Source organism: Chroicocephalus ridibundus, chromosome 3 (genome assembly GCF_963924245.1).
Source record: "Chroicocephalus ridibundus chromosome 3, bChrRid1.1, whole genome shotgun sequence".
In the NCBI taxonomy this organism is placed as follows: Eukaryota; Metazoa; Chordata; class Aves; order Charadriiformes; family Laridae; genus Chroicocephalus; species Chroicocephalus ridibundus.
In genome coordinates, this window is record NC_086286.1 from 43,246,751 (window position 1) to 43,274,010 (window position 27,260).

A 27,260-nucleotide genomic window follows, 5' to 3' on the forward strand; every position below is an offset into this window, starting at 1 on the left:
TTCTACCTCCTCCTTTCTTTATATGAAGGAGGTAACAAAGTGGGATATGTCACTTTCTCCAAGTGAAATAAAAAATAAAATACAGCCATCCTCGCCTTCAGCTCCCACGTACATCATACAAAGTGAATAATGCAGAAGAATCAGCAGATGGTGCTGATAAGAGATTTTTCAGTCTCCTCGTAGTTCACAATGAAGGGAAGAGATTTTTACTCCAAACTTTTTTCCCTGACTTCTAATGCATGAAGAAAAAAGTATTTCAGATAAAACTGAAAAGGAAAAATGTTGCTCTTTGCTGTTTTCAATAATGGCAAACCAAGTTTGGAAACAAGGAGTCAGATTCACAAACAGACACAGCCGTTGCTTCCATAGCCAATGAAAAAGGTCAGGGTCATGCACGTAGTCCCAACAGCTCAATGGTCAGGACCTTCCTCCAGGATGTTTGAGACTTCTCAACTCAGAACAAGTACCCAAAGGCAGTTTTCAAGCCTCTCAGGAGGGCACTGTGATAAAAACACAGCATAGACTACTGCAAGGTGGCCACCTATTCAACTTTGCATTGATTAACATGAACTGAAGCAGGGACTAGAACCACAGCGTCGCTCTCCTGAGAGACTGCTTCAAATCAGTAGACTATGAAATTGCTCTTTCCAGACCTACTATTTCTTCCCCTTTCCCACCCATGTAAATGGTGCTAGTCATCTGTGAAAAAACCAAAAGTGTGGTTTAGAAATGGTAAATCAAGTCATTTTGACGTTCTTAAAATTCTCCTTCATTTTTCTTTCAACTGAAATGGGATTAAATTTTCTAATAAGTTTGGATGACTTTTTGGTGTAAATTTTCTGCAATACTTTCACCTATTTCTACCAGCAGAGGAAAACAGGAACTGTTGAAAACCTCCAGAAGTTGCCAGAGGCCTAAAGAATTAATTGCTCCCGAAACCCTTGCAATTAATGACTGGGGAGGTAGGACTGGCCCTAGGATTATTCGTAAAGTATATAGACATTTCAAGAGGATGTAACTAATTTGAATTCTCAAATCGTCTATTCTATAGAAATTTAGCATCCCTTCATCGTCATGAAGTTGAAATTACTTCTATAACAAGTGAATTATGAAACTAAGCTAATAAAATAATCTCTTTAACTAAGCTAATAAAATAATCTCTTGTGTCATCTCCCAGCACACATTTTGGATGGAAATTTTTTTTTCTTTCTCATCTTACGACCCACGTTAAGGCTCTAATAGATTGAGAAATGTGCAAAATAAAGCACCCAGAAGTGATACACATGCATAGATAGACGTTTATAATTCTTAACTGGAAGAAAGATCTCTTTGTAAAAGGCATACTGCCAGTATTAGTTAATAAAGCAGTATAGCACATACAAAATCTACAGGAATGTACTTGAAAAACAATGATTTGATACATCTCCCTTTAGCGCTGCATATCCCAGAGGTAGCAATTACAGGACAGGGTTGAATACCACATTGTCTCATTCACACCAAATGCAATTCGGAGGAAACACTGGATCGCAGTTTTAAATAGTGATTTGCATAGTCTGCAAGGTAGAAAGGTTAGCTTTTGCATCACAAGGTGACTTGGCAGCCTGAAAAAGTTATCTTTTTACTCATAAAACCTGCCTCTGGGATATTCAGATGAAGTTTACATTTATCACACGTTCTTTACCAATACAGAGGAAAACGCGGAACAAAAAATATTCTCATCTTTCAGGCCACAATGATAAGGAAACTCAAACTCAATACTCATGTATAAATGTGCCTACCTTATTCGTCTCCATTTCATGAGATGCAAGCTGATGTTGTGATTCTTCTAACTGGTTAGCCAGAGAGTTTTTTTCCCTTGTAATTCTCTCTACCTGAGCCTCCAACATGGCCACATTCTCAGACATGGCCATCACCTGCAAAAAGCCCAAGAACGTTGTAATGATGCAATTTGACCAATCACAGATCTAAATTTTCTTTCAAGGACTTTCTCCTTGAGAGCAACCGTATGTAGCCAAAATACACAGGATTTAAAATTATACAAAAACTCCCGTATACAATAAAAATGCATAATAAAAAGATAAATCAAAAATATAACAGAATATGGCCCAAATATTTAAACAATAGGTTAATTATTTTGAATTAATTTATCATACAGTAGTTCACTTGAAATTTTTCATCAGCCAGACTACTCTCCAGGACTTGTTAGTATGGACAAAGTGTCAGAAGCAGCTGGCTGCATTAGTCTCACAGCTGTAAGAGTATTTAACACTTTCTTATCCATCCTTAACATAGATTGATTTACACCAAATCATGTTCCCCCAGCTAAAGAAAACTGTCATTGCAACCACAGATCTTAACTTAAATTTCAAGTTCAGAAAACATTTCAGCACTATAGATCAAAGCATGATGTTGTACAAAAACCATACAGAAATAGTATGTTAAAAATTCTAATGTAATTCAGATCAAATTTTGCTGAATGGTAAAAAACTGTAACAATAAAACAGAGACAGTGACCCTTCAGCTATTTAGCCCTGAAGCTTACTAATATAAGTGGAAATAATGGTGTCTGACAGTTCTAGGTTAACTTACAGGAATTCAAAGCCAAACCTAGAGGATTATATATTCATAACTATTCTTCAGTCATTATACTTCCACCTGATTTATGTATCATGTCAATTCTCCCCTTCAAACAAATAATTTCATAAAGCAAGTGATAAAATATTCATATGGAGGTTGACTTGATGCACAGTATATGATTTCTACCATCTCATAATCCTGAAACATAAAAGTATTTAATCATACGTACGCATAAATCGTGCATTCAGGTCATAGTTTTCTACAAAGTCATCCCATATCTTCAATTACCAAGCATGACATCATCATAGTGTCACTATATGTTGTTTAAGGTGCATGCAGGATTTAAAAAAGGACAACTCCTCTAAGCGGGAATCAGCTCCAGTAAAACACCTCTCAGTGGATGATGAAATACAAAGTAATGTGGTGACATGGAGTGAACTATTCTACCAAAAAAAGGTATGGAATGCTTAGCTAATAGGCTATATTTTGGAGTGCGTACTCTGCTCTAAAGTAAATCTGTAACAAAGCAGCTAAACACCTAAGAGGGATAGCTTCCAATAGATAGCAAGGACTCAAACAAGGAATTGCTTAATAATGTCTCATTGTCTCCAGTATGAGGTCAATTTTTTAATTTCAGTTTCCCTGGCAACAGATTTCTGATGACCACTTATAGCAGTTGACTTGCCCCTGCCACTACACATAATTCCTATTTTAATACCTAGAACTGGAGTCAAAGGGTTTGACTTCCTGTAGCAGCTTCAGAACATTATTCCACCATCTCATAATACCAGAAATACAACCATATCACCTTGGTTCCCTGTTTACGTTAGTAGCTTTCTAGCCATTTCAAAAGCAGCAACACCACTAAAGAACCTCCTCTTTTTTAAACACCCAGTTTATCCTGTTCAGTCTGTGCTCTCTAGATTTTATAAGCTGTATGGTTTATTGCTAAGAAGAGCCCAAAAATATGGAAAAAGCCTACAATCAGAGGAGAAATTCACTATACTGTTTCCAAACCTTCACCAGAAAATGGTTGAAGAGGTTAAATACCAAACAAGCATGAAAACCACTAATTCATGGAACATTTATCTCTATTCTTCTTCCCATTTCTTTCTCCAGTCACCTTAAAAGTGGCTCCTCTGTCACGTCTCACAGTCTTATTGCTGTTAGCACGAGGTTTCCTGTGTAGATTCCATTGGGCAGAAAACCCATACGTTTTATACTCAGATTACACTAGCATGTAGAAGTCTAAAACAAGGTTATCAAGGCTCTGTTGTGATGGTCACAGTATAAATGATGAGAAAAATTCTGTCTCAGAGAGTTTATAAACAGCAGTAAAAGTCAGAAAAGATATTCCAACACATTTCTGCAGGTGAGCAAACTAAGCATATGATAAGATCACTCTGAAGAATACCATATTAGAATGCAATTATGATATTGTAACATGAATATCATAGAATCACAGAATGGTTTGGGTTGGAAGGGACCTTAAAGATCATCTAGTTCCAACCCCCCTGCCCTGGGCAGGGACACCTCCCACTAGACCAGGCTGCTCAAAGCCCCATCCAGCCTGGCCTTGAACACTTCCAAAGATGGGGCATCCACAGCTTCCCTGGGCAACCTGTTCCAGTACCTCACCACCCTCACAATATATATGTATATGTAAGCTGAAAGTAGCAAAGAATCCTAAATTTGACATGTGCTAAGTTCTGAATGCTTGACTCAGCAACCTAAATAATAACATTTATAAGCAGCTAGGTACAAACCTTGCAGCACACATTAGTTAACCCTTTCCTACTTTAACAAAGTGCATTAGAAAATATTATGCAAACTAAAATAAAATGCATAACATCAACAGCTTAGTATGTATCTAATGACACACCATAAAACCCAATTACTCAGCTCAAAGGATCGCTTATCTACCACTGCTTTAAAGCAATGGTGGAAGCAATTTACTGAGCTCTCAAATCCAAAACTGAAACAAAATGAAACACAAGCAAATAGAAAGTTTAAAGAGGATGATGCACTTGTAATACACAAACAGAAAAAGCCCAACACATACCATTGCTGCCAAGTCCTCCCTTTCCTTCTTCATTTCTTCCCGCAGTGCTTCTTTTTCGTCAGTCCTCTTATTTAGCTGGGCAGCTAACTCCCTTTCAAGACGATTCTTTTGCCGTTCCATCTCACTTTTCAGCTGCTCACACTGGACTAGAGCCTAGAAAAAACTATTTTTTTTAAGTGGAAGAAACCTAAAATTTTAAAGAAACGTAGTATTTATCTAACGCCTACAGAGAAACCAATTTGCTATTAGAAAGGATGTATTTTGTTTTTTTACAAAGTTATTATGATGTTTATACATACCCTACTGTGTTAACCTCTAGAATAGGACTAACAAATTGAAAACAGATATATAAGTTTGTACATATATACATGCCCTACTGTAATTTAGAAATGTAATTGTTTTAGGAGTCATGGCGAAGACTGAGGCATTTTTCAAAGTGTATTTTCCAAATAAGTAGCTGTTCTTCAAAAAATAAGATTATTATTTGCCTTGCATTTAAACTTCCCAAATATACATCACTAGAATCAGCATCCAATATTTGACTCCTTGTAAACACTGTGGTTACTGCCTAACTGCATAGCTGAAATAAAAATAAAACAAATAATATATGCACTTCCAGTCGTTCTCCCCCTGAAGTGAATTACTGAGTGCAGAAGGCTAAGAAGAAACCAGGAAGTAGTAAGTAAAGATACAAAGAAAGAATTTTTTTTTTAGTTTCAGGTTTGTCAAATGAAGATTAATTCTACTGAAAACTCATAAATTACCTGCTTTAATTTGACATGCTAAACCATAGGTTTTATAGATGTGTTTTCTATCAAAACAGAAGAAACTTAAGAAGTTGATATGCAACAAGCACAGTAGACACTATCTTCTAAAAAAGCTAGGGGGAAAAAAAAAAAAAAATCTGTCAATTTATGCTGATGTATCCCCGCCAAAGGGATAGGAGTTGAGTGTTATGTCAGTTTAAATCAGAAATACACTACTCCAATATAAGTAAATCGAAGTATTCAAAGCACCCTAAAGGCAGCTTGCTAGCCCATGAGTAAACTAGATTTCATGTCATCATTTCACTGATATTCAGCATATCCTATTTCAAGGAAGTTAAAGTACCATCCTTCTGGGAATTCTACCTTATTACCCTTTATTTTCAAATTAGTTTAGAGTGCTTACTTTTCTTTTACTCAACATCAATTCCCTATATGCAATTTCCTTGATGTTGGACTGTTCACAAGGGAAGCAAATTAAACTATAATTTGTAGATAATGCTCTAACAGTCTCCATTAGGTTTATGTCAATTCTACATGACCCTCCTCAGGGTCTCTTTCCTATCATAAGTCTACTTTGGTGAGGAAATCCCTCTGTTGTTGCCTTAAATCCTTTTTGGTAGGAATGTATCATCAACATCGGCAAACAATTGTCTGCTTAAGACTGGTGTAGTTTGGTAAACATGTAAAACAATGCAACTCTAGAAGAAATAAGTTGCAAGAAGACGTGTATTTTGTTAGCTTCACTGTTTTGATGATATAATGAGCAGTTCAAACAATTATTCTTCTATGACATTTATGTTGAAAATACACTCCTGAATTTGCTTCAACTATGGAAGTTTAACCTTACCAAATCTCCTCCTTGCTCTATGTAATAAGGAGGAGGCCACAAACTACAGAGACAACCAGAAGACAAGAAAAAATGGTGGCTTTAAGTGATAAGCACCTGAGGTTAGACTTTCTGTCAACAGGGTTATGAAATTGCAATTAGAGCATTTGGAAGCCAAAAATGTTTAACTCCTTGGTTCTCTCATACAGACTTTCTGTTGGATTCCATGATAATTACAAAGAAAAACAGCGCTTCACCTTAGGAGTAGAATAGGACTGGGAAAATAAAGGATGGTTTGTACTTATCAAAAGAAATACCACTACATGTGAAGATGCTAAATTAATGAAGCGTAAGTAAAATATTTCATCCTGTTCCTTCATATTACAACAGTTTTTGAGCGTGGAATAAACGGACTACTATTCAGTCTTGTACACACACAGATAGCACTTCACATTTCCTTGCTGCAGTGAAGAGGGTGGCCAGTAGAGACCGTACAGAGCTGCTGTCTTTATGTGGCAGAAATAGTACAGGTATGAAGATCCATTTTATTAAAGGTTTACTAATCCATCTTACTAAGTTTTATTCTTAGGCCACATTCCTAATTTGAGCTACACTGAATAAGACTTTATAGGGATTTTCTATTTAAATATTAAAATAAATATTTCCAACACCAAATGAAGAAAGATGATCAGATCACTTCATTGGATAGAGGAGGAAAAGTATTTTGTGCAGTTTTAAAGAGCAGTAAGTGAATAACGCTTCTATCAGACAACTGTAGAACTCACCCCCAAAAAAGTAAACAAGCAAGCAATTAAAAAATTTAACCCCTCAGGGACAGGATGTGACAGGTGAACAGTAGGCTCATAAGGATTCTTTCTCTCTTTGTTCAGTAAAAAATAAGGAGCTGTAATACTCTGAAGTTAAATTTAAGAAGTACCTAGGATTTCCAACTCTCATTTTTTTTCACCACTGTCTATAGTTAAAAGACTCTACATACACATGCTCTTACAGCATTGGATGAATAACACCAACCACTGCTGCTTATTTGATCAACAGAACAATTATATCAATCTTGTCCACCACTAAAACAACAGCTTTTTCTATTAAAACAACAACCACCAACCCTCTCTCAGTTCTATAGTAATTCACTAATAATACAGTAGATGTCACTAAATATCAAGGAAATAATTTAGGTCAGTATCGTTTGATTGTATATAGTAACTAGGGCTAACGCAAGCATTAGATCAAAACCGGTTTTATCATTATTATTATTTACATAGCACCAAAAGCTTCCTGTAGGTAGCATCAGACAGGACTTCTCATCTTCAAAGAGTTCTGTTAGCTAATCAGTGCTTGCGCTGAACTCATCTGAGGCAAAAAAATTGTTTGTAAGCATTTTAAGTTCTCTTTCCAGATCAGCTCAGAAATGTGATATGAGAATTGTCCTCCTACGTGTCATGAATGCCTTTAAAAATTCTACCATGCAATTTCTATCACCTAGCTGTGAAACTATGTCAGAATTAAAATGATGGCCTTAGAATGCAACACACCCTACAGCCTTGGTAAGAATTTCAGAACTCAAATACAGAGTTCATGTTACTGCTCAGGAACAGTCACGCAGTGCAATACTTTTAAATCTACTGCTATAAAGACTATAAAGGTCATATGCGTAAATTCGCTCATTAGCATGGAAACTGATTAACATTTGCAGTAGATCTGAATACTGAAAAGCTCTCATTTCTTGTTGAATTTACCTTTGTTTTTTCTAAATCAGCCTCTTCTGCCATTTGCACAGCTTGTTTAACTTGCTCACAAGCACTAGATTCTCTTTGCTGCATCTCTTTCATGTTTCGTCTCAGTGAAACAAGTGCATCCATCAAATCATCTCTTTCTCTGCATATAAAGAAAAACCAGGTATTTCTTCCATATCTTTTCTCAAGAGAAAAAACCCAACAGGTATATCAAATATAAAATGTTAACAGATAAAAGACATAAGGGTGGTAAGGGAAGCAAGACTAAAACCAGCATGGGTTAAGAGTGAAAGCATTCTGCTAGCTTGGCAGGTGCTAAAAATACCATTTGCTTGCTGACCAGTCCTTTACTTCAGAAGGATGGCCTGTTAGTGAAACTGCCAGTAACGACAACAGAGCTGAAGTCATAAATCTATTGAAGCTGAGCAACATTCTGTTGGCATTAGAAAACAGGGATCCATGCTAAATAAAAAAAGGAAAAGGCAAGTTTCTGAAAAAAGAGATTGAAGAAGTATTAAATTACACTGTCGTTAAATGTAAAATAGGGAGGAAAAAAAATAAAAGGAAGGGCTAGGTTCAACAAGTAATTCAGATCACTAAGTATGTCAAATGAAAATCAATATACCTTTGCTGGAACTGGAACTAAAACAAACAATAAGACTACACAATAGGGTTAATAACTAATAATAAACAATAAGTTTAATAACTAAACAATAAGTACACCCTTTCTGAACTTTTTTTAACTAAGAAACAGAGATCTATACCAAACAGTGAAGCACAGTCAGTAAAACTGCAATACTTACCGTCACCTTTTCATTATTTTGGTATGTTGAAAGCTTTTAAATGAAGAATATAATTGTCTGTGGTTTAGGTCCAACTAGAGATTCTACCTGAAAACTGTTGTGTTTGGATTTGTAGATTGTTTTCCTTCATGTTCCACTAGACCAGGCTGCTCAAAGCCCCATCCAGCCTGGCCTTGAACACTTCCAGGGATGGGGCCTCCACCACCGCTCTGAGCAACCCGTTCCAGTGTCTTGCCACCCTCATTTTAAAGAGCTTCTTCCTAATGTCTAATCTAACATTCTTTCCCAGTTAAAATAAGGAGCAAAACTACAATGGATTTCTAAGTGGTTGGGATGTACGCTCATATTCTGACATTGGTTTTAGCATGGTAACATCAATTTGGGACTCTATCATTGCACAGCCACACATCTCCCTCTGAATGCAATACAACACATTGAGACTTACATGGTTTAAAGTAAGCAACTGTACTTTCAATGAGAAAATAAACACCCCCCAAACCTACTTTGTCACCCTCTCGATGGTCTGCATGTGAACATTAGAATGAGTCTGTGCAAGAACTGCCTCATGTTGTGCACATTTCAGACACAGACCACCAACCCGGCTCAAATTCGTGGCTGAAACAAGTGACTTCTGGTGTTTTAGCCTTCCTTCCAAATCTTTGCATGTCTTCTGAGATTCTGCAAGGTCTTTTCTAGAAAGAAGAAATACAAAATACTATTTGAGCAATCAGACATTTCTACAGGTTATACTTATATGCAATATATAATTACAGATGCAACCCAAAAACAACTGTAAGAATCCCTGGAATTAACATTATTTTACACATTTCAGCAGCCTAAGGACGACTTTAAGAGAGAAATAATAGTTTAATAGCCCAATCAAAATTATGAATAGACAAAACAAAATTATATTAATTTGTTCCTTCTCTCTGTAGTATCAGAAAATAGTAAAGTTACACAGAAAATTATTAGACAAAATTTGTAGGCTTACATATTATCTGAACAGAGTAAAGGATTCATTAGCAAGAAACACTATCAGCATATAAATATTTCAATACCCTACCAAACATTTTTTCTGTTGTTTTTACTAATGCCATCACTAACTTCAGACTTCTCTACTCTCAAATTAACTGTAAAGTTACAATATATAGTAAAAGTCACCCATGCTCTCTAGACAAAATCCAGATGTATTCAGCACATTCTCTCTGATCCAGTGAAACACACAAACTTGAGGTCAACCACATCTCCAGAAAAACATGCTAAATTTTTTACTTGTCTCCAAAATTTTTACCAGGTGCTCTGAAGAATTTTCTCCAGAATTTCCAAGCATCTGTCAGGCCGGAGAGAGCGCAAGCAGTAGGAATGCTGACATCAGGAAGTTCCAGACAAACGCACACTGTGCACATATAGATCAATTTGACAAATTGTGCAATGAATCCAAAGCTTTTGGTTTGTTATGCGGGCCATCTGGGCAGCACACACATAGTAAGTCTGACACATTCTGGTTGCATTGGATTTACTGTGCACATGATATATACACTGCATGCATGCTTATTTCCATCTGGGAAATCTTCTGTGCACTTTTTCCAATTTTAGTAGTTGGTCTATTAAATATAATCCACTATAACCTGAACAGAATTTGCTCTGCATATATCCTTACACAGCCATGGTACAACAGACCTATTGTTGGGAAATCTTGGACAGAAATCAGCAAGTCCCACCTAAATTCATGCTTAATGTTAAAAACAAGGATAGTCTCACTGAAAGCAATATAATTTCTCACTTTAATTAAAATTTAACAAATGCTCAAGTGCTTTGCAGAGCTTACAGTTTGAAAGATCATGCCCCTTAGGAGAAATCAAGAGGCTGAATAATGTACTTGTGGAAATTTTCAGACTATTTTAGCCTCCAGTATTTATTTCTGAGTATATATAACACTGCAAGCCAAGTGGGGGGAAAAAGAAATTAAAAAGTAGGATTACGTAGCTGAAATTTAAGATCCTCCTTTACTTTCACCAGCGCAATTGTCTTTGCGTGTTTAAGATTTCACCACTGCAGAGGGTATATTTAAACTTGTCTCCCTACCAGTAACTCTTTTTACACACAAACACACACACACGTGTGTAGAATTTTCAGACATATGAAAGCACAATTTATTTAGGGAAAACAACGATTAAGACAGATTCAGCAGCAGTATTATGAATGCAGCTGTACAAGGGGAAGTTTACTCCAGAACACCAAATCCTAAAGTGGTTGCCTCTATCTCTGTTTTTCCATAGTTTGCTATCTATTCAAACCTTTAATATTTTGAGGAGTACATGAGGACTTATTTTCAAATATTTTTGTGTTTAAAGATACACAGGTTACATGACTGGAAACACTGCCTGTATGCTTCAAAAGCATGTTTTCCTGCTCCAAAATCATTATGTGGCCTAAACTAGTCCGATGCTTAACTTTTCAAAACTTATGATATAAAATATTAGTAGAAAAAAAAATAATTACGGAAGACCTCACAAAAGTTAAAATTTTAACTTCTCTGTTTTTGTTTGATTAGTATACCTTAAGAGACATGTTGTTTCTATAAAGAAAAAGGGTAAAAAGGATAAAGACATTTTATATCAAGATGTAATTTCTTTAAGTACAAGTCAATTGAAGTCATAAAATTTATATATTGCTAATGTTGCTATATAATAGCAGTACATTCAATTTTGCGACATTTGTATTTGAGAAAACTTAATGTAAAACCAGCTTTCAGGGACACTATCAGAAAACATGACATTCAGACATTGAGGCATTCTCTTTCTTAAATTCAGATTAAGAGTGGTTCATGCGCTTATGAAGTGACAATTCATTAACAATAATTTTAAGGAAAAAATACATATTTCACTTTACCTTAGAGACTGTATTTGAGCATCAAGGATATTGACTTTTTCTTGATAAAGAAGTTTTAGTTTCTCCTTTAGAAAAAAATGGGAGAAGTGTCTTTTGATTTCTTCATAACACTGCCTTAACAAATAAATCTAGAGTTTAGCCACATTCATTCTTTTCCCCTGAAGATATAAACTTGTTGAAACACTAGTGTCATAGAAATCAAAATATTTCACACTTACGAAGTCTACAAAATGAATAACCCTCCCATTTTCTTATTTCTATACATCTTGCCAGATCCTCATATGGTAAATTGTCCCAGCTCAAATTGCAGCCTTCTACAATGATTCATACAAATTGATGGTCTTGTCTTGAGTTTGCTCTTACTCTCCCACAAGTAATCGGGAACAAAACTTCAAGTAGATAGGTTATTAATTTATAATACAGTGAGTTACTTTTATTACCTGGTAAAGAACTAGATATATAAATCAACCACAGCAATGTTAAATACAATGGTGATAATGAACCAGATAAACACCAGAAATTTAACTCACTATGACACTTAGAAATAAGTCACAATCAGTATGATTCTCTTGCTGTAGATGTGGCAGATAAGAAGTGCAATTACTGTAAAAACTAGCTTTCAAACAACTGCAGGCATTAGGGAACACTGAAGAGGTTTACAGCTTTAGATGAGGCGCAAAACCAACAAAAACCATATTTTACTGGGAAAAATTTAAAAATATGTATCATTATCTTGAAGAATTAAAGTACCCTTTAAATTCCACAGCACACATATGCACATGGATACAAAACATCAAAACTTTCAGTTAACCATGTTTTTCCCAAAAGATGGCAATGCTACCCCACTAATTCAGAGCAAAAAAATTAGAATATCTTCCCAAACTAAAAATACAGGATAGAGTAAACATCATCTCTGAATCACTAGGGCTCTCTAAAGCACTAGGGTATCTCTAAAGCACAAAATATGCAATTTAGGTCAGGGAAAACAGACTGCACAAAGACACTTTTGAACCTTACTGACCCTGTGCTAGTCCAGGAGGACAAAGACTCAGAGCTTGCCTGGAGGGCTGCCTATATTATAGCAGCTACTTGCCACCTGCTTGTGCATTGTTTTACTGCTAAGAATCTCCAAAGTACAGTGGAGCCATCACTGACAGGCCATTCTTAAAATAAGACTTATCTCTAGGAAGTCCACATCTTCAGATACAACCTGTCATCTGTGTCTAACTGGATAATAATATTAATTAGAGTATAACGAGAAGATGAGTTTTAAAAGAATAAAATTAGATTTAAGAGAATAAAATTAGATTAAGGTTCAGTCAACCAAAACTCCTCCTGTATGTCTGTTACAAAATTAATCATCAGAACTGCAGCAACAACAAAACACCGAAAGGTTTCTGCAAAGGTATGACTCTGCAAAGAAAATTAATACCAACCAGTTCTACATGCCATTTTTCTATTTCTCCAACCGCTGCTGTAACAAAAGCCTGATCTTTGTTATGTGCTGGTGATGAGGTGACAGGCTGATGTACGCTACAGTCATTACCACCTACAGGCCAGGAGCTCTGTGTATTTGCCTAAAATAAAAATATTAATGCTTCAGTTACAATTACGTAGGCTGTTTTTTTAAACAAATGTTAATTATATAAGTATTGAATCTTATAATTTTTATTACAGTAGAATATAAGAACCAATAAGCAAGTTAATTAGGATGGCAACCTATGATAATGATGTTATCCACAGAAATCCATGTTTACAAACTCTCATTAAAAATCAATTTGTGGATAACCATTTATATAGCCTTCCTTAAAAAGAATCGGGTCCCTGAACAGTGATTAAAACAACAACAGAAAAACAAAAACTTACCGAGGCATCTAGAAGAGTTTGTTCTCTCATCATACGTTCTGCAGTTAAGAATTTCAGTTTCTGATGGAGCTCCTCATTTTCAAGTACAACTACTTGTACTCGATCTTTCATCCCAGACAATTCCTCCTAGAGGATACAGGAACTCCATTGTAAAAGAACCCTTGAGATGGCTATCAACATTTAAATACGTCTTGAGACCAAATGTCTAGATTAACTTTCTCAATTATTTTACCCCTTTTAGAGTAAGAATACTCAAAAGACAGGCTTCATATTTTTGTAACTTGAATTTCCATATACCTTCTTTAAAAAAATTGCTTATTTGTATTTGTGATAGGATGTAAAAAAGTCTTTGAAGACCCTCGAACACTACATAGGCACCAAGACACATGGTAAGGCTCAGTATCTACCAAACTGCGTTTGGCTCAGTTTTGGTCATTACAACAGTAAGTCTCAAGACTAAGTGTAAGCTATTTTTAAAGCAATTCTTCATATTTAGATAACCAGGGTTGTAGTACGTGAAATATGTTGTATAATACCTTGCAAAACTTCACTTCTGCTTCTAAATGGTTAATGTACTGTGACTGGTCATTGATTATAGGAACGAGATCAGAAAGGGCTGGTAAGTCTCCAGTTGCACCTTCTGGCGGTTTCTGAAGGAAGTAAAGAATAGCATGTGTTATTTTCTGGTTTTCCATTTATTGCAACAAGATATTGCTTGCACACGGTAAATATGTCACTTCTGTCAAAATGTACAGCTGCTTGATTAAGCATATCCATAAAGTCGGATTCAATCATATCCACAAAACGATTTGTAAATGAAATTCATACCGCTGTTTAAGTGCATCATCCATTTTAGACAAACATAAGGGGGTATTTTCTTCTCTGTGAAATGAATATAAAAATCCCTTGAATTTTCATGAGTTGTGGATGTGCATCAAAGGCAATTCCTCTAAATATTCATTAATGATTGCTACAGAAACACAACTACGTCTGCAATTTTAGTACCTCCATAGAAATACAGGAAATAGATACTGTGTTTATCAAAGAATTTAATTATTAGTATTTTAAGACAATTCTAAAAAACCTTTCTGAAGTCCCTATAAATAGGTAAAACTTTTGACAGCCTCACAAATAATTAATTAAAGAAGGTAACGAAGGGAATCCTTGCCCATTCAAGATACACAATTACATCCCTGCCTTTCTCAGCAAGATTTAAACAGGGATTAAATTTTTTACAAAATGTGAAAAACACGATGACTATAACTTTACAGCTTTTACTCCTAAGAATACAGTGCAGATAAAGACTGTAAGTAAATATTACTAAAATGCCCTTAAAATCATAAATAAAATAGTTTCCTGAAAACTACAGCCTCTCTTTGATCTATTAGCAACAAACAGTCCTTGTCAGTCTAATAAAAAGAACTTATTCAAATATTTTTTATAGTTTAAAAATTTATTTAGTTCTAATGAAGTATAACATACTTTAAAATAAATTTAATGGACTAACAGTATTAAGCATAAATATGCCTAATAAAATTCTTCAATGAAACTGCCTTTGAATAATCACAAAAATATTTAAATATTTAAATAAATCAGCTACTACCAGATCCTCGCTCATCTTCTTTATGTATTTCAATATTGTTTTACTACCTTAGTTTGATATTCTACTATTGTAGATTTCACCCACTGAAATAACTAATGCTAGTTGACACATATGAACTATTTTAATTCCTGAAGCTAAAAGAAAGCGTATCAATGCAAGCCCTAGCTAGTTCTGAAATTGATACAGTTCTAACCTCTGGGAGCTCAGGTCAGATACGCACCTTTTTGTGCAAAAATATTCCATGACTCTCAAATATACTTAAGGTCTTAAAGATCATAGAACTCATTTTCAGGAACTAACTGAACAGTTGGACTCCTGAATCTCCGAAAAGATCCAGACACCTATATCTTTGTTTTTAAATATTATTTTTGAAACATTCACCATTCCAAAAACCCCCAAATCCAAACCAAGCTACTAACGGCTAGCTATTACATGTACTAGTTATCTTATGTACAGGTTCTGCCAAAAATGGACGGCTTTTTTCCTCAACAAAGCATTAAGATTCCCTGCCCAACCTTTAAAGATAAAATCCACTAATCAGGGGATTTGAAGGGAAGGTTTCTAACAACAAAAGCCTTCCTGTCAAATTATACACAATGTAAGTACTGGCCATGTTAAACAGGGGATTCTTGAGAAATCTGGAACTATGATTGCGGAGACAAACGGAGGGTTTTCTGGAACCATCTAGAAAAACATTTAGAGACGGGACTCTGAATTTGCAGTGTACTCCACCTGGCTCACTGCACGTTAAGTTCCATGCTCTGTTGACTCACGATTCACCTTGCTTTTAAGTCTGTTAAAACTGCTAACCTCAAATGCTTTATAAAGTTTTAAAAAATGAATCACACTTGTTAAAGTATATGTAATATAGCACCGATAATATTTGTAACTCATCATTCTGTTCCTCTGGCTCCCATTCATCCCTCCCTCTTTTCTGAAAGTGGAACAGACACCTTGCAGCTGAGACCTCCAGCTGCCTCCCTGAAAAGATTACACTACAGCAGTGTTCAAAAATGTGAAAAACTCCATTTCTATTCAGGTTATTTTTCACTGAAAAGCAGTGGTAATGTTTAACCTGAGAAACATCAGTGTAATGCATACAAGAGTGATAAAGAGTAATTTCACTGAAAGGAAAATAACACGTAGTATATTTTCCCAACAGAAAAAGAATGGAAGACTTCTTAGCACAACTTATTAACTCACAGCACTGTCACTAGGATATTTCATTTAGAAGACTCTACCTGCCCTTTCATGTGGCAAATGCCTGGTAGATCATTTGTGACTTATTTCTTTTTACCTTTTTTAGTACACAATTATTATCAATTAATTATAAATTAATTTGGGAATTTTTCATTAATATTCTGATGAGGTAACGTGCTCTAGGATGAAAGAACAGAGGTCAGGGGAGGAATATATTTTAAGTAGGCCAAATATTAAAATCAGAACTGAAAGACACATCTGATCAGTATGAATTACCAAACATTTATGCCTGAGTCTCAGAAATGCTGTTCACATTTGCATTCTTAATATTGAAAAGTTTACCATATAAGCACAAGGGTTTATAAAATACAAATGCTTGGAAGTTTTAGGGGCCAGCAATCTCCACTGTGACAAATAGTTTTGCCAACATCCTAAATAATTTGGCCCACCTTGTACTTTTCCAGAATGCCTCAAATTTCAAACCTCTAAACCCCGGAATTAAACACTCTCCTGCTAGCAGTCTTATTTCTGCTGCCCTGCAAACTGGCAAGAAACAATGGGAATCAATCATAGGAACTCCAGGTACAACAACAGTGTCAGGAACCCAGGCTGGGTACAGTTAGGTTAGCCAAGACTCAGCTTGTAGAAATGCAGCTGGATGAAGCAATCTTGCTGGGCCTTGACCTCAGGTGATGAAGTACAGAGCAAAGGGAAAATCTCTGCCCAACCACCTGGGTGTAATCAAAGACGTACTCATTTGATATCTACTGCAACTTTTATCAAGGGGCAAGAGAAGGAAATTTTGTTAAGACAATATTATGTTGTAAAGTTTACTAAACAGTATACTTTCTGTGAAATATTATATTAGCTATAGGCACATGCAGTCATCTACCATTCAGTAGTCATCAGGTATTTCAGCATAATTCAAAGCAAAAGGTTAAGGTTACTCATAACTTAAGTTTGTTTTCCTTGACCTCTGAAGAATATGATTCTTCTTATACAAGAAACATTTCTGCAGTGTCCAGCAAACCATCAGACAAGCTCGTATTTTATAAGGGTTTGGTTTTTTTTGGTGTGTGTGTACTTTTGTACTTCCACGTTTTTTGAGCTTTACAATTGTCTGTCTTCAGAATACTTTCACACCCTCTTTAGAAAACAGATGGAGGACAGTTGAAAAGGAGAAAAAGGCAATCACTTCACAGAATCTCTCTCACTGGAAGCTTCAAGAGCAAGAAATAGGACAATGCCCTACGAATTCACTAAATTCCCGTCTTTTCTCTGTTTACTCCCCCATCCTTTAATCCACTCCCTGAAAGTGCTATCACATGTTTCTTAGAAATAAGTATCCCGTTTCCTGAGTTTTCCCACTATTTATAATTTCCTAATATAAGTAGAGAGCTTTGATAAAGATGGATTAAAAGATGCTTTCCCTCGCATCCAAAGGCTAAATACAAATTGATAGTGATTTGTGTCATGTCAAGATGAATCATTGATACATCGTTTCCTTGAGCTACAAAACACTAATTCTACCCTGCACCGTTATGAGGCAAAAAACACCTGGCAGGATAACCAGACTAAACTTGTGGATTTTAGAACATTCAGAAAAGTTGAACTTTAAATAAAATTTTTCAATGTCAGAACAGTAGAGCTAGGCTCATTACACAGGCTCAAAGCAACACAGCAGGAATACAGGCTTTAGATTGTTCTGCTGCTACCTCAACTTTGACAGCAAAGAGCTACTTGTCTTGCTTAGTACAAACCAAAGATGTCAGTGGAGGCCATCAAAATACAAAACAGGAACAATGCCTTTGAATTATTTCCCTATAGGGATACAGAGCAACTGCTAGATACTAGTAATTCAACTCTGTTGCATGTACTTTGGTGCACATTCTGCTGCAAGAAGGCTAAATCTGAGAAGCCCATTTAAGGGTGCAAACTAACTTTGACAGAGATCACTGCACTTGGCAGAGAGCTACAAAACCTGGTGTTACATGAACATCTCTAATCCTCCAAAGAAAAAGCATAGTTACAGCAGAAGGAGGTCTTTGAAAATCCTTAAAGAACAGTCAAAGGAAAACAGAAGTTCCTTTTACAGAAATTTCTCCATGTAGTCTATCCCAACTGTTTCCAAAACAAAAAGGATGAAGTTTTGCTGGACTGTGACCCACACTGCATGGTCAACAAAAGAGGAGAAAAGTCTAAATCTTGTATTAGCGATTTCTTTCTCTTCCTCTACAGTCATAAACATACCAAGTTCTGGCCATAGCTTCAAGAGTCTCCTATATTTCAGAATACAAAAGTGATTTAGTGCTTCTTTTTCTTCCTGGACACTAGAAAATTGATCTCATCATGCATGCCCTTCACTCAAACAACATAAAAGAAACAAGACGAAACATACGCAGAATGACATCTTCCTTGATGGAGTGACTTCACTTTCCATTCCTTCTTGATGTTGCAACAAAATTTTAAGTTGATTAACTAGGAAGAGAAAAAAACCATTATAACAAAAAAGATTTAGTTGTTTTTAATTGAAATTAGTACAATTTCTAACAATTTTTAAACTATTTGCTTTCAAGAGTAATTTTACCTGCGTGACTGTGCCGCAGTTCCTGCCAGGCTGCATTCCTGCTGCCATCATTGCCCCTGTCCACGAAGCACTGGTCAAATCCAGCTTCACCCTCATCCTCTGCAAACTGTCTTTCCTCTAAGGCATATTTCAGTTGATGGATGCTTTCACTAGCACGTTCTGAAAAAAAAACCACCCCACATTATTAGCCACAATAAATAACATAAAAGAAAGTATTTACTGACTGGTAATTTAATTTGCAAAAAAATGGGAGAACTAAAAGCATTCGGCATCTGTCTAGCTTGACTACTTGATCTAAACTCAGCCACTCCAGTGGCAATTACCTAATGCAAACAGTTAAAACAACTACTGTATGTCAGAATTTGCAGAAAAAATATTTACTACATTTTCAAAGAAGCTATAAATACCATCCTAGTCTTTCAATAAATTAGGACTCTGCAGGAACACAAGTAGCTACTATTAGAAATCCCCAGCAGAGACAAAGTTTCAACAACTAATCATGTACTTGACCCTGAAATACTTCCTAGCATATGCAGCTTTGATACTTTTCAATGAACCTAAAGCTCATGCTATATTTCATACAATGCGCAAGACTCGGCACCAGGAACAGCTTTTTTGAATTCTAATGATGACACCGCACATGACAAAGCAACATCTAGAACAACTGAAAAATATCTGAGTAAATTAAATAAAAACTCGGCAAATTGACTCAACATAAACCAGTGATTGAATAAAGATCGATAATCCCTGAACAAGTTTGAAAAATAAATAATAACACTCATCATTCTGGAAAAAAACAAAACCAAAAAACCTCCTTCAATAACCAACCAAATTACTGTGAGGTGATACAGTAATGCTCTTTTCTCATTTTCTTTTTCTTATATTATTTTTTTTTAATTATTATTTATTTCATTCATATGACTTCACAAAAATCAAAAGCTTTCTAACCATATGCCATATCACTCCAATACAGCTGAATATTTCCAATATGCCAGAAAAGAAACTTGAGAGATTTGGAGCTAAGAGATCATGATTGGGTTGGGAATCGGAAAATATGGGCTTGGTTTTAAATAATGATACTTCTGGTTCATACTGTAGGACCTCAGGCAATTCATATTATGTCTTTCTTTCAGCTGCCTTTTTACAAATGGAGATCGAGTATTTAGTTTATCTTCCCTTTAAGCAGCATATATACTAACAAGAAAAGACAGAGCAATAACTTAAGTAGTATGGCTTTATGCAATGCTCAGCAAAGCAGGATCTCTAGGTTCGACTATAATATCAAGTGAACTGACAAAATAACCCATACATCAGTCACAGAGCATACATGTTCAGTGAGATAGTCCTCCATCACAACTCACAGCCACTTTATCAGGAATATACGATGACATGTTTCTTCCATTTTTCTCCAAAGTAATGCCACTGTCATTTGTAACTACCAGGCAAAACTACCCTGAGTCAGAGAGGCTTCATGAATAGTTAAGTTATTAATAATTAAAACAAAACAACAAACCAAAACCAAACCCCCCAAGCTCTCAAAACCTTACTTCACTTTCAGAAACAAAATCGTGGCTGTTTTCTTCATTTAGCCCTGAATTCTTCAGGGAGTTATTCTCCCCTAGGACTACAGCATATAAAACATTTAGGTATAGATGCCCACAGAACAGGAATTTCACTCTTGCAAGACAAGGCTTATAAGGTAACATCTTTTATTGGAGCAACTGCTACAACTAGAAAAATGGCAAGCTTTCCAGCATATATGTTCTTGCTTTATTCTTATGCGTCTGTGAGATGTAAATTCATATGACATGTAAATAGCTAACCAAAAGTATTTTCTCATAGGCAAAAAAAGCTTAACAAAAATTCAAAAACATCCAGAGTTAAGCATTTGCTAGGTACAATTCAGAAGACATGCCTCAGAGTATAATATACGCTGTTGGTTACAAATGTTAATAGCTCCTTTCTTCCAAGTCAAAAAGTGAATAGCAGTTCAACAAAAGCTAGATACGTATTTCTGCCTTCACTATATCTGTCTTTTTCAAGTTCAGCTCATCTTGATTGAAGTTGGAAAATTGACTTTTCCCCCCCACTGTAATGGTTTTCACAGTCCTTTTCAGTCTTTTTGTCTGCTTGGTTGTAACTTACCAATAGCTTATGAAATACAAATACCCTCCCCCCAAACATCACGTTTAAGAACATGGTTGTCAGTCCAGCATGCCAGACATCACTCACTTTTTAGCGATTCTAGTTTTTAATAAAAACCTGAGACACTTCTGACATACGAATCATCTCTCAGTGTCCATTCTTTAATCCCAGTCATGACTAGCATCACCTCTTTTGATTTTTGGCTACTCCATCCTTTAACCAAGTTAACATAAAATAAAATATTAAACATGCATTCTAAATAGTCATAATTTATTATAATAAATTCAAACACATTTCAGAAGGCAATGAGTCAAAGAGGAGTTTAGGTCAAATATTTATCTATTCACATACTTGGGGTGGTCAGTCACTGAAAGAGGCTCCCCGGGGAAGTGGTCACGGCACCAAGCCTCTCAGAGATCAAGAAGCATCTGGATGATGCTCTTAGTCATATGATTTAGTTTTAGGCTGTCCTGCAAGGAGCAGGGAGTTGGACTCAGTGATCCTTATGGGTCCATTCCAACTCGAGATATTCTGTGATTCTATTTAAGTTATTCATCCATTCTTGAGTGTTCCAGGATGTTATGAGGGTGGGAGAGTTAATTGAGAAATGGTAGAAGTATGTCACTGATGCAATGGCTTAAATATTTAGCAAACTATGCTGCAACTACTTATTGCCAAGAAGAGTTCAATGTCAGTTAAGGTATTATGTGATGTGTCCTCTGATAGCAATAAAATTGCTTCATTTCCCCATTCACTGTCAAAGAACCCTAGAGTCTCAATATTTGTCTCTATAGCCAGCGAAGAACAACAAAACAAAGCAAAACCAAACAGGCTCATATACAGTTTTTCCCAGAACTTTTCTCTCTCTGTAATATTATGGCTTCTAAACTCCAAGCTACTACTTTATCCTTGAAGATAACATAGATCTTATGCTATGTCCTCTTCCATGAACATAGCGGGCAGTAGTAGTGTAACACACTGAAATCATTATCAATGGCACACCAATGTCTACTTTTCTTGCCTACACTTTCCTGATTCTGGAATCACGTCACCACATCTTTTAAAGCTTCACCACACATCTGCCACAGTTTCTTAAAAGCTTGCTGATTTCCAAATTACAAAAGTTCCTGCCACAAGCAAAGCATTCACAAGTGGGAACCTGGGAGTTAGGAGCTTCCGATGTTCTGTCTTTACATTCAATAGGCACCGAAGAGCTAACATTTACTTCAGTAAGAGTTGAACTGGACATTAAAAGTGAATAAGTACATTATAACATTTTTTTCCTAAATAAGGGACATAATTTCGGGCATTAGGATAAAAGAAGATGCATTGCCAAGTGGGAAGGTACACATTTGTTGTTTCTGCCAACGTAAAAATATTCTTTTAAAATATAAAATAAGTAGAAAGAACCTCTGTGTTGCAAACTACTGGACACCAAAGAACCTGTGCTTAAAGACAACATGATTATTTTGTAATGAATTTAGAAGGCATTAATGTTTAAGACTCACACACTCAACCCACCTTTTTCAGTTAGGCTATTCCTGCAATAGTACATTTTATAGAAACAGGGCCTCAGTAAAAACATACTGCAGAAAACTGCTCGCGTGCAGTACTGTGATTTGCACATCAAAATTCAATAAAATCTGAACATGTATTTCCATTGTATGATAAACTTCATTGATGTTTCCTGTAGGAACAACTGAGGATATAAATGAAAATGGACTTATCTGGATTGAAACTTCAAAAAATAAATTTTATTTACTATATAGCTCTTTGGTTTTCAGTGTTTAAAGGATCTGAGATGATTACGAAAAATGGTGGGCTAGCAACAAAACCTGATTGATCAAACCCAATACGTCAAAAAAAAAAAAAAAAAAAAAAGAAGCAACTGCTCCACAAAACCGCTGTCAAGTTCTGTCAAGTTGTCAACTATAACGTATAAATCACAGGCAGTACTTGCCACAAGGGACAGGAATAACCTAAGGCCTCAGCAATGGGGAGGGCGGTAGATGTGGTCTACCTTGACTTAAGCAAGGTGTTCGACACGGTCTCCCACAGCATCCTCATAGGGAAGCTTACGAAGAGCGAGCTTGATGAATGGACAGTAAGGTGGATAGAAAACTGGTTGAAAGACAGAGCTCAGAGGGTTGTGATTAGGGGCACAGAGTCTAGTTGGAGGTCAGTGACAAGTGGTGTTCCCCAGGGTCAGTACTGGGTCCAGTCCTCTTCAATATATTCATCAATGACCTGGACAAGGGGATAGAGTGCACCCTCAGCAAGTTTGCCGATGACACAAAGCTGGGGGGGTGGCTGACACACCGGAAGACTGTGCTGCCATACAGAGAGACCTGGACAGGCTAGACAGTTGGGCAAAGAGGAACCTTATGAAATTCAACAAGGGCAAGTGTAGGGTGCTGCACCTGGGGAGGAATAACCCCATGCACCAGTACAGGTTGGGGGCTGACCTGCTGGAGAGCAGCTCATCTGAAAGAGACCTGGGAGTCCTGGTGGACAACAGGATGACCATGAGCCAGCAATGTGCCCTTGTGGCCAAAAAGGCCAATGGCATCCTGGGGTGCATCAAGAAGAGTGTGGCCAGCAGGTTGAGGGAGGTCATCCTCCCCCTCTACTCTGCCTTGGTGAGGCCACACCTGGAGTACTGTGTCCAGTTCTGGGCTCCTCGGTTCAAGAGAGACAGGGAACTGCTGGAGAGGGTGCAGCAGAGAGCTACCAAGATGATTAGGGGACTGGAGCACCTCTCTTATGAAGAAAGACTGAGGGATTTGGGTCTCTTCAGTCTGGAGAAGAGAAGACTGAGGGCGGACCTTATCAACACTTATAAATACTTAAAGGGTGGGTGTCAGGAGGATGGGGCCAGGCTCTTTTCAGTGGTACCCGGGGACAGGACAAGAGGTAATGGGCACAAACTTGAGCATAGGAAGTTCCACCTAAACACGAGGAGGAACTTCTTTACTTTGAGGGTGGCAGAGCACTGGAACAGGCTGCCCAGAGAGGTGGTGGAGTCTCCATCTCTGGAGACATTCAAAACCCGCCTGGACGCGTTCCTGTGCAACCTGCTCTAGGTGACCCTGCTCTGGCAGGGGGGTTGGACTAGATGATCTCCAGAGGTCCCTTCCAACCCTAGGATTCTATGATTCTATGAATGTCATAGCTGACCAAACACCTATTAGAAAGAAATACATTACTGCTTATTATTTCAGAGACAGAAGCAACCAGTGATCCTAACCTGGGATCAAGACTATACTGTTCCAGGTACGAAGATATTCCTACCCCTCAATTCATCTAAACATGATGGCAACTGTGGACTAGATTAAGTTCAGTTAAGCATAATGTTTTACACAAAACCAATCGGGCCCCGACTGAAACATTCATTAATGTTCAAAAAAATGCATGCCGTACATTCTACACACTGAATAAAGATACTTCTCTGTCCTGAAGGATGCATTGATCTCTCTGGTTATTTTCAATACTCACTGAACTACAAAATCTAAGTATTACACTATGAAAATATAGTATAGATATTCTTTTTACAGAGAAGTATTTTTGTATAAATATAATTGGAAGAATTTTGTATTTTTTTTTATGCAGGAATGTCAGTACCACTGCTGAACAACAACATTTTATTTTTTTTTTTTTTATGTTGGAGACACAGTACAGATCCATTCAACTTGTCAAAAAAAGAAAAAAAAAGATAAGGGTGAGAGTCAGGACACTGAAGTAAAATACAACACAGAAGAGGTAGCTGTATTTCCTAAGAAGTAATCAGCTTGGGGAGGAGAGAAAGGGGGGAGAAAAAAAAATATCATTGTGAGAACAATTTGCCACTGAAGTGAAAACAGAAAAAACAGAGAAGGCATTGAACCGCGTTTGCATTGCCTAAACAAAAGATGTTTTTTCAGACGCTGCCCAAGACTGTCTATAAAAAGCACTCCTTTAAATGAAAGCACCAAAGCTACCTCATTCATGAACTCAGAAATGCCATAGAAAATACTCTGGGAGCTAATGGAGACCTTAGCAAAGGAACCAACCATCCAAAACAACAGAACTGCCTGAAAGACATGGAAAATAACTCCAGCTGGTAGAAGTGTTAAGCAACATAAAGTGAAGAAAAACTACAACTGCATGAAAAAGTTGCCATAAGTCTGTCATCTAAAGCTAATGGTCCGGTTCTAATAATGTTTACAGGAAGATGACTAGAAGTTACTGGTGGCTATAATTTCAACAAACGGGTCACTCTCTGATATCCCATGGATCCCAATCAGAAAACAGCCCTAGGAAGTTAGAGAAGAAGGAATTACACTGATTCTTTAGGTCTTTAAAAAAAATAACACCATAGAATTTATGTGAAACAGTAACTAACAAAACAGACAACTTGACCAGTTAGTGAAAACAGAAAGATGATGCCTATTTAAAGAAAATTTTACTGTCCAAAAGTATATCAACTTTGACTTTGTTTCTATCGACACTTAGAAGTCTAAAATAGTAGTGTTTCAGCCAAATAATTGCTTAAAAATACTGAAACTGAGAATTTGTTTGTAACTTTTTATTGTGTTTGTGCAGTCTTGGAATTTACTTTACTTACCATTCTGATATGCAGCTATTCTTCTTTTTTGGTTGCCAAATACAATTGTGCTACCATGCTACTAACATACCAAATGGCAGCTTTGAGACTGAAAGTATGCTATCAATCACTACCTATGCTGATAGGATTTTACATATAAACATTCAACAATAACCATGACTGATACCAGGCTGTTCATTAGCCAGGCCTCAAAAAGTCCTAAGCACAAATACAGGTTGGGCAGAGAACAGATAGAAAGTAGCCCTGAGGAGAAGGATTTGGAGGTGTTGGTGGATGAGAAGCTCAAGATGAGCCAGCAATGCGGGCTTGCAACCCAGAAAGCCAACCACATCCTGGGCTGCCTGAAAAGACGCATGGCCAGCAGGTCGAGGGAGGTGATTCTCCCCCTCTAGTCCACTCTGGTGAGACCCCACCTGGAGTACTGCATCCAGTTCTGGGGCCCCCAACATAAGGGGGACATGGACCTGTTAGAGCAAGTCCAGAGGAGGACCACAAAGATGATCTGAGGGCTGGAGCACCGCTCCTATGAAGACAGGCTGAGAGAGTTGGGTTTGTTGAGCCTGGAGAAGAGAAGGCTCCAGGGAGACCTTACAGCAGCCTTCCAGTACCTAAAGGATATGTGCTCTGTTCAGCAGAACACTTAGAAACAATTGCCAAATAAAAATAAAAAGCCTAAGCCAAAAATTTACAATTCTAGGTTACCATTTACAATTTAATTCTTAGCTGCTTCAGTGTCACAGCTAACTTGGAGAGCTGGTAACTGGGCCACATACTCATTTTTCCTAGGATGGCTTTGACTTTGAATCTCTCCTACTTTATTTTTGGAGTCACATAAAGCAGCCACAGAATGAAACTTCATTTGTAGAAGTCTTATATTTTTATCTGTTCCTCTTACAGCTTGCATCTTCATTCTCTGAAATTACACAGGACACTGACTCGGTAACACAGTGGAATACAGAATGCAATTTCCACATTTTCTTAGGGTAGATTTACAAGATGCCTGTATCAGGCACTGTGCCTAAAAAGTACGGTCTCGCCCTTCTTTGCTCCTCCCCAAAAGTGACCCAGTGCTGTTTACTAAACAGGCAGAGAAATCAACATAAAAAAAATAAGATAACACCTCTGTCCAAGGAACCAGGTGAATGCTAGAAACAAAGAAGTGGGCTCTAAACAGTCTTCTCCCTATACTTACTGCTGTTGGTAGAAAAGGGGAAAGTAGCAGGAAGCCATTACACTCTGCTCTTGGCATTGGTGTAGTAGAAGGCCCATTGGACATTCACACTGCGCCTGCCAATTTTCAGTATTAACGTGAATACAATAGCACAGCTCTTACTCTCCTTTACAAAATACCTCTATTCCCTTGAGAATAACTTTTTTATTATCTCCTAAAGACTTTGAGGTTCATTTGAAATGGTTTCAATTGTGGGAAAGTTTACACAGTAAATAACCCCAACTGTACAAATACCACCCTCTTAACTCTGTATTACACACAACATTAAAGATTTTTGTTATACAAGGTCTACACTATTCAGGAAAAGCCCTGTTACAGGACCTTTGTTATTTCATCAGAACCTCTCT

At 36.8% G+C, this 27,260-nt stretch overlaps 1 protein-coding gene across 4 annotated transcripts in view; it reads right to left on the reverse strand.

Annotated features, from left to right (window-relative positions):
• SDCCAG8 (SHH signaling and ciliogenesis regulator SDCCAG8) overlaps positions 1-27,260 on the reverse strand; it is a 114,004-nt gene that overhangs the window by 83,506 nt on the left and 3,238 nt on the right. For 3 of the 4 annotated variants that reach the window (XM_063328918.1, XM_063328919.1, XM_063328921.1), the window contains exons 2-11: positions 18,935-19,093; positions 18,746-18,825; positions 14,081-14,194; positions 13,545-13,670; positions 13,115-13,255; positions 11,679-11,743; positions 9,290-9,478; positions 7,987-8,125; positions 4,640-4,792; positions 1,779-1,913 (exon numbers count right to left, since the gene is read on the reverse strand). In XM_063328918.1, coding sequence (XP_063184988.1) covers positions 1,779-1,913; positions 4,640-4,792; positions 7,987-8,125; positions 9,290-9,478; positions 11,679-11,743; positions 13,115-13,255; positions 13,545-13,670; positions 14,081-14,194; positions 18,746-18,825; positions 18,935-19,093 — 1,301 coding nt within the window. Of the gene's footprint in view, positions 1-1,778; positions 1,914-4,639; positions 4,793-7,986; positions 8,126-9,289; positions 9,479-10,077; positions 10,095-11,678; positions 11,744-13,114; positions 13,256-13,544; positions 13,671-14,080; positions 14,195-18,745; positions 18,826-18,934; positions 19,094-27,260 lie in introns of those variants that run through there. The other variant, XM_063328920.1, reaches the window with a different exon arrangement.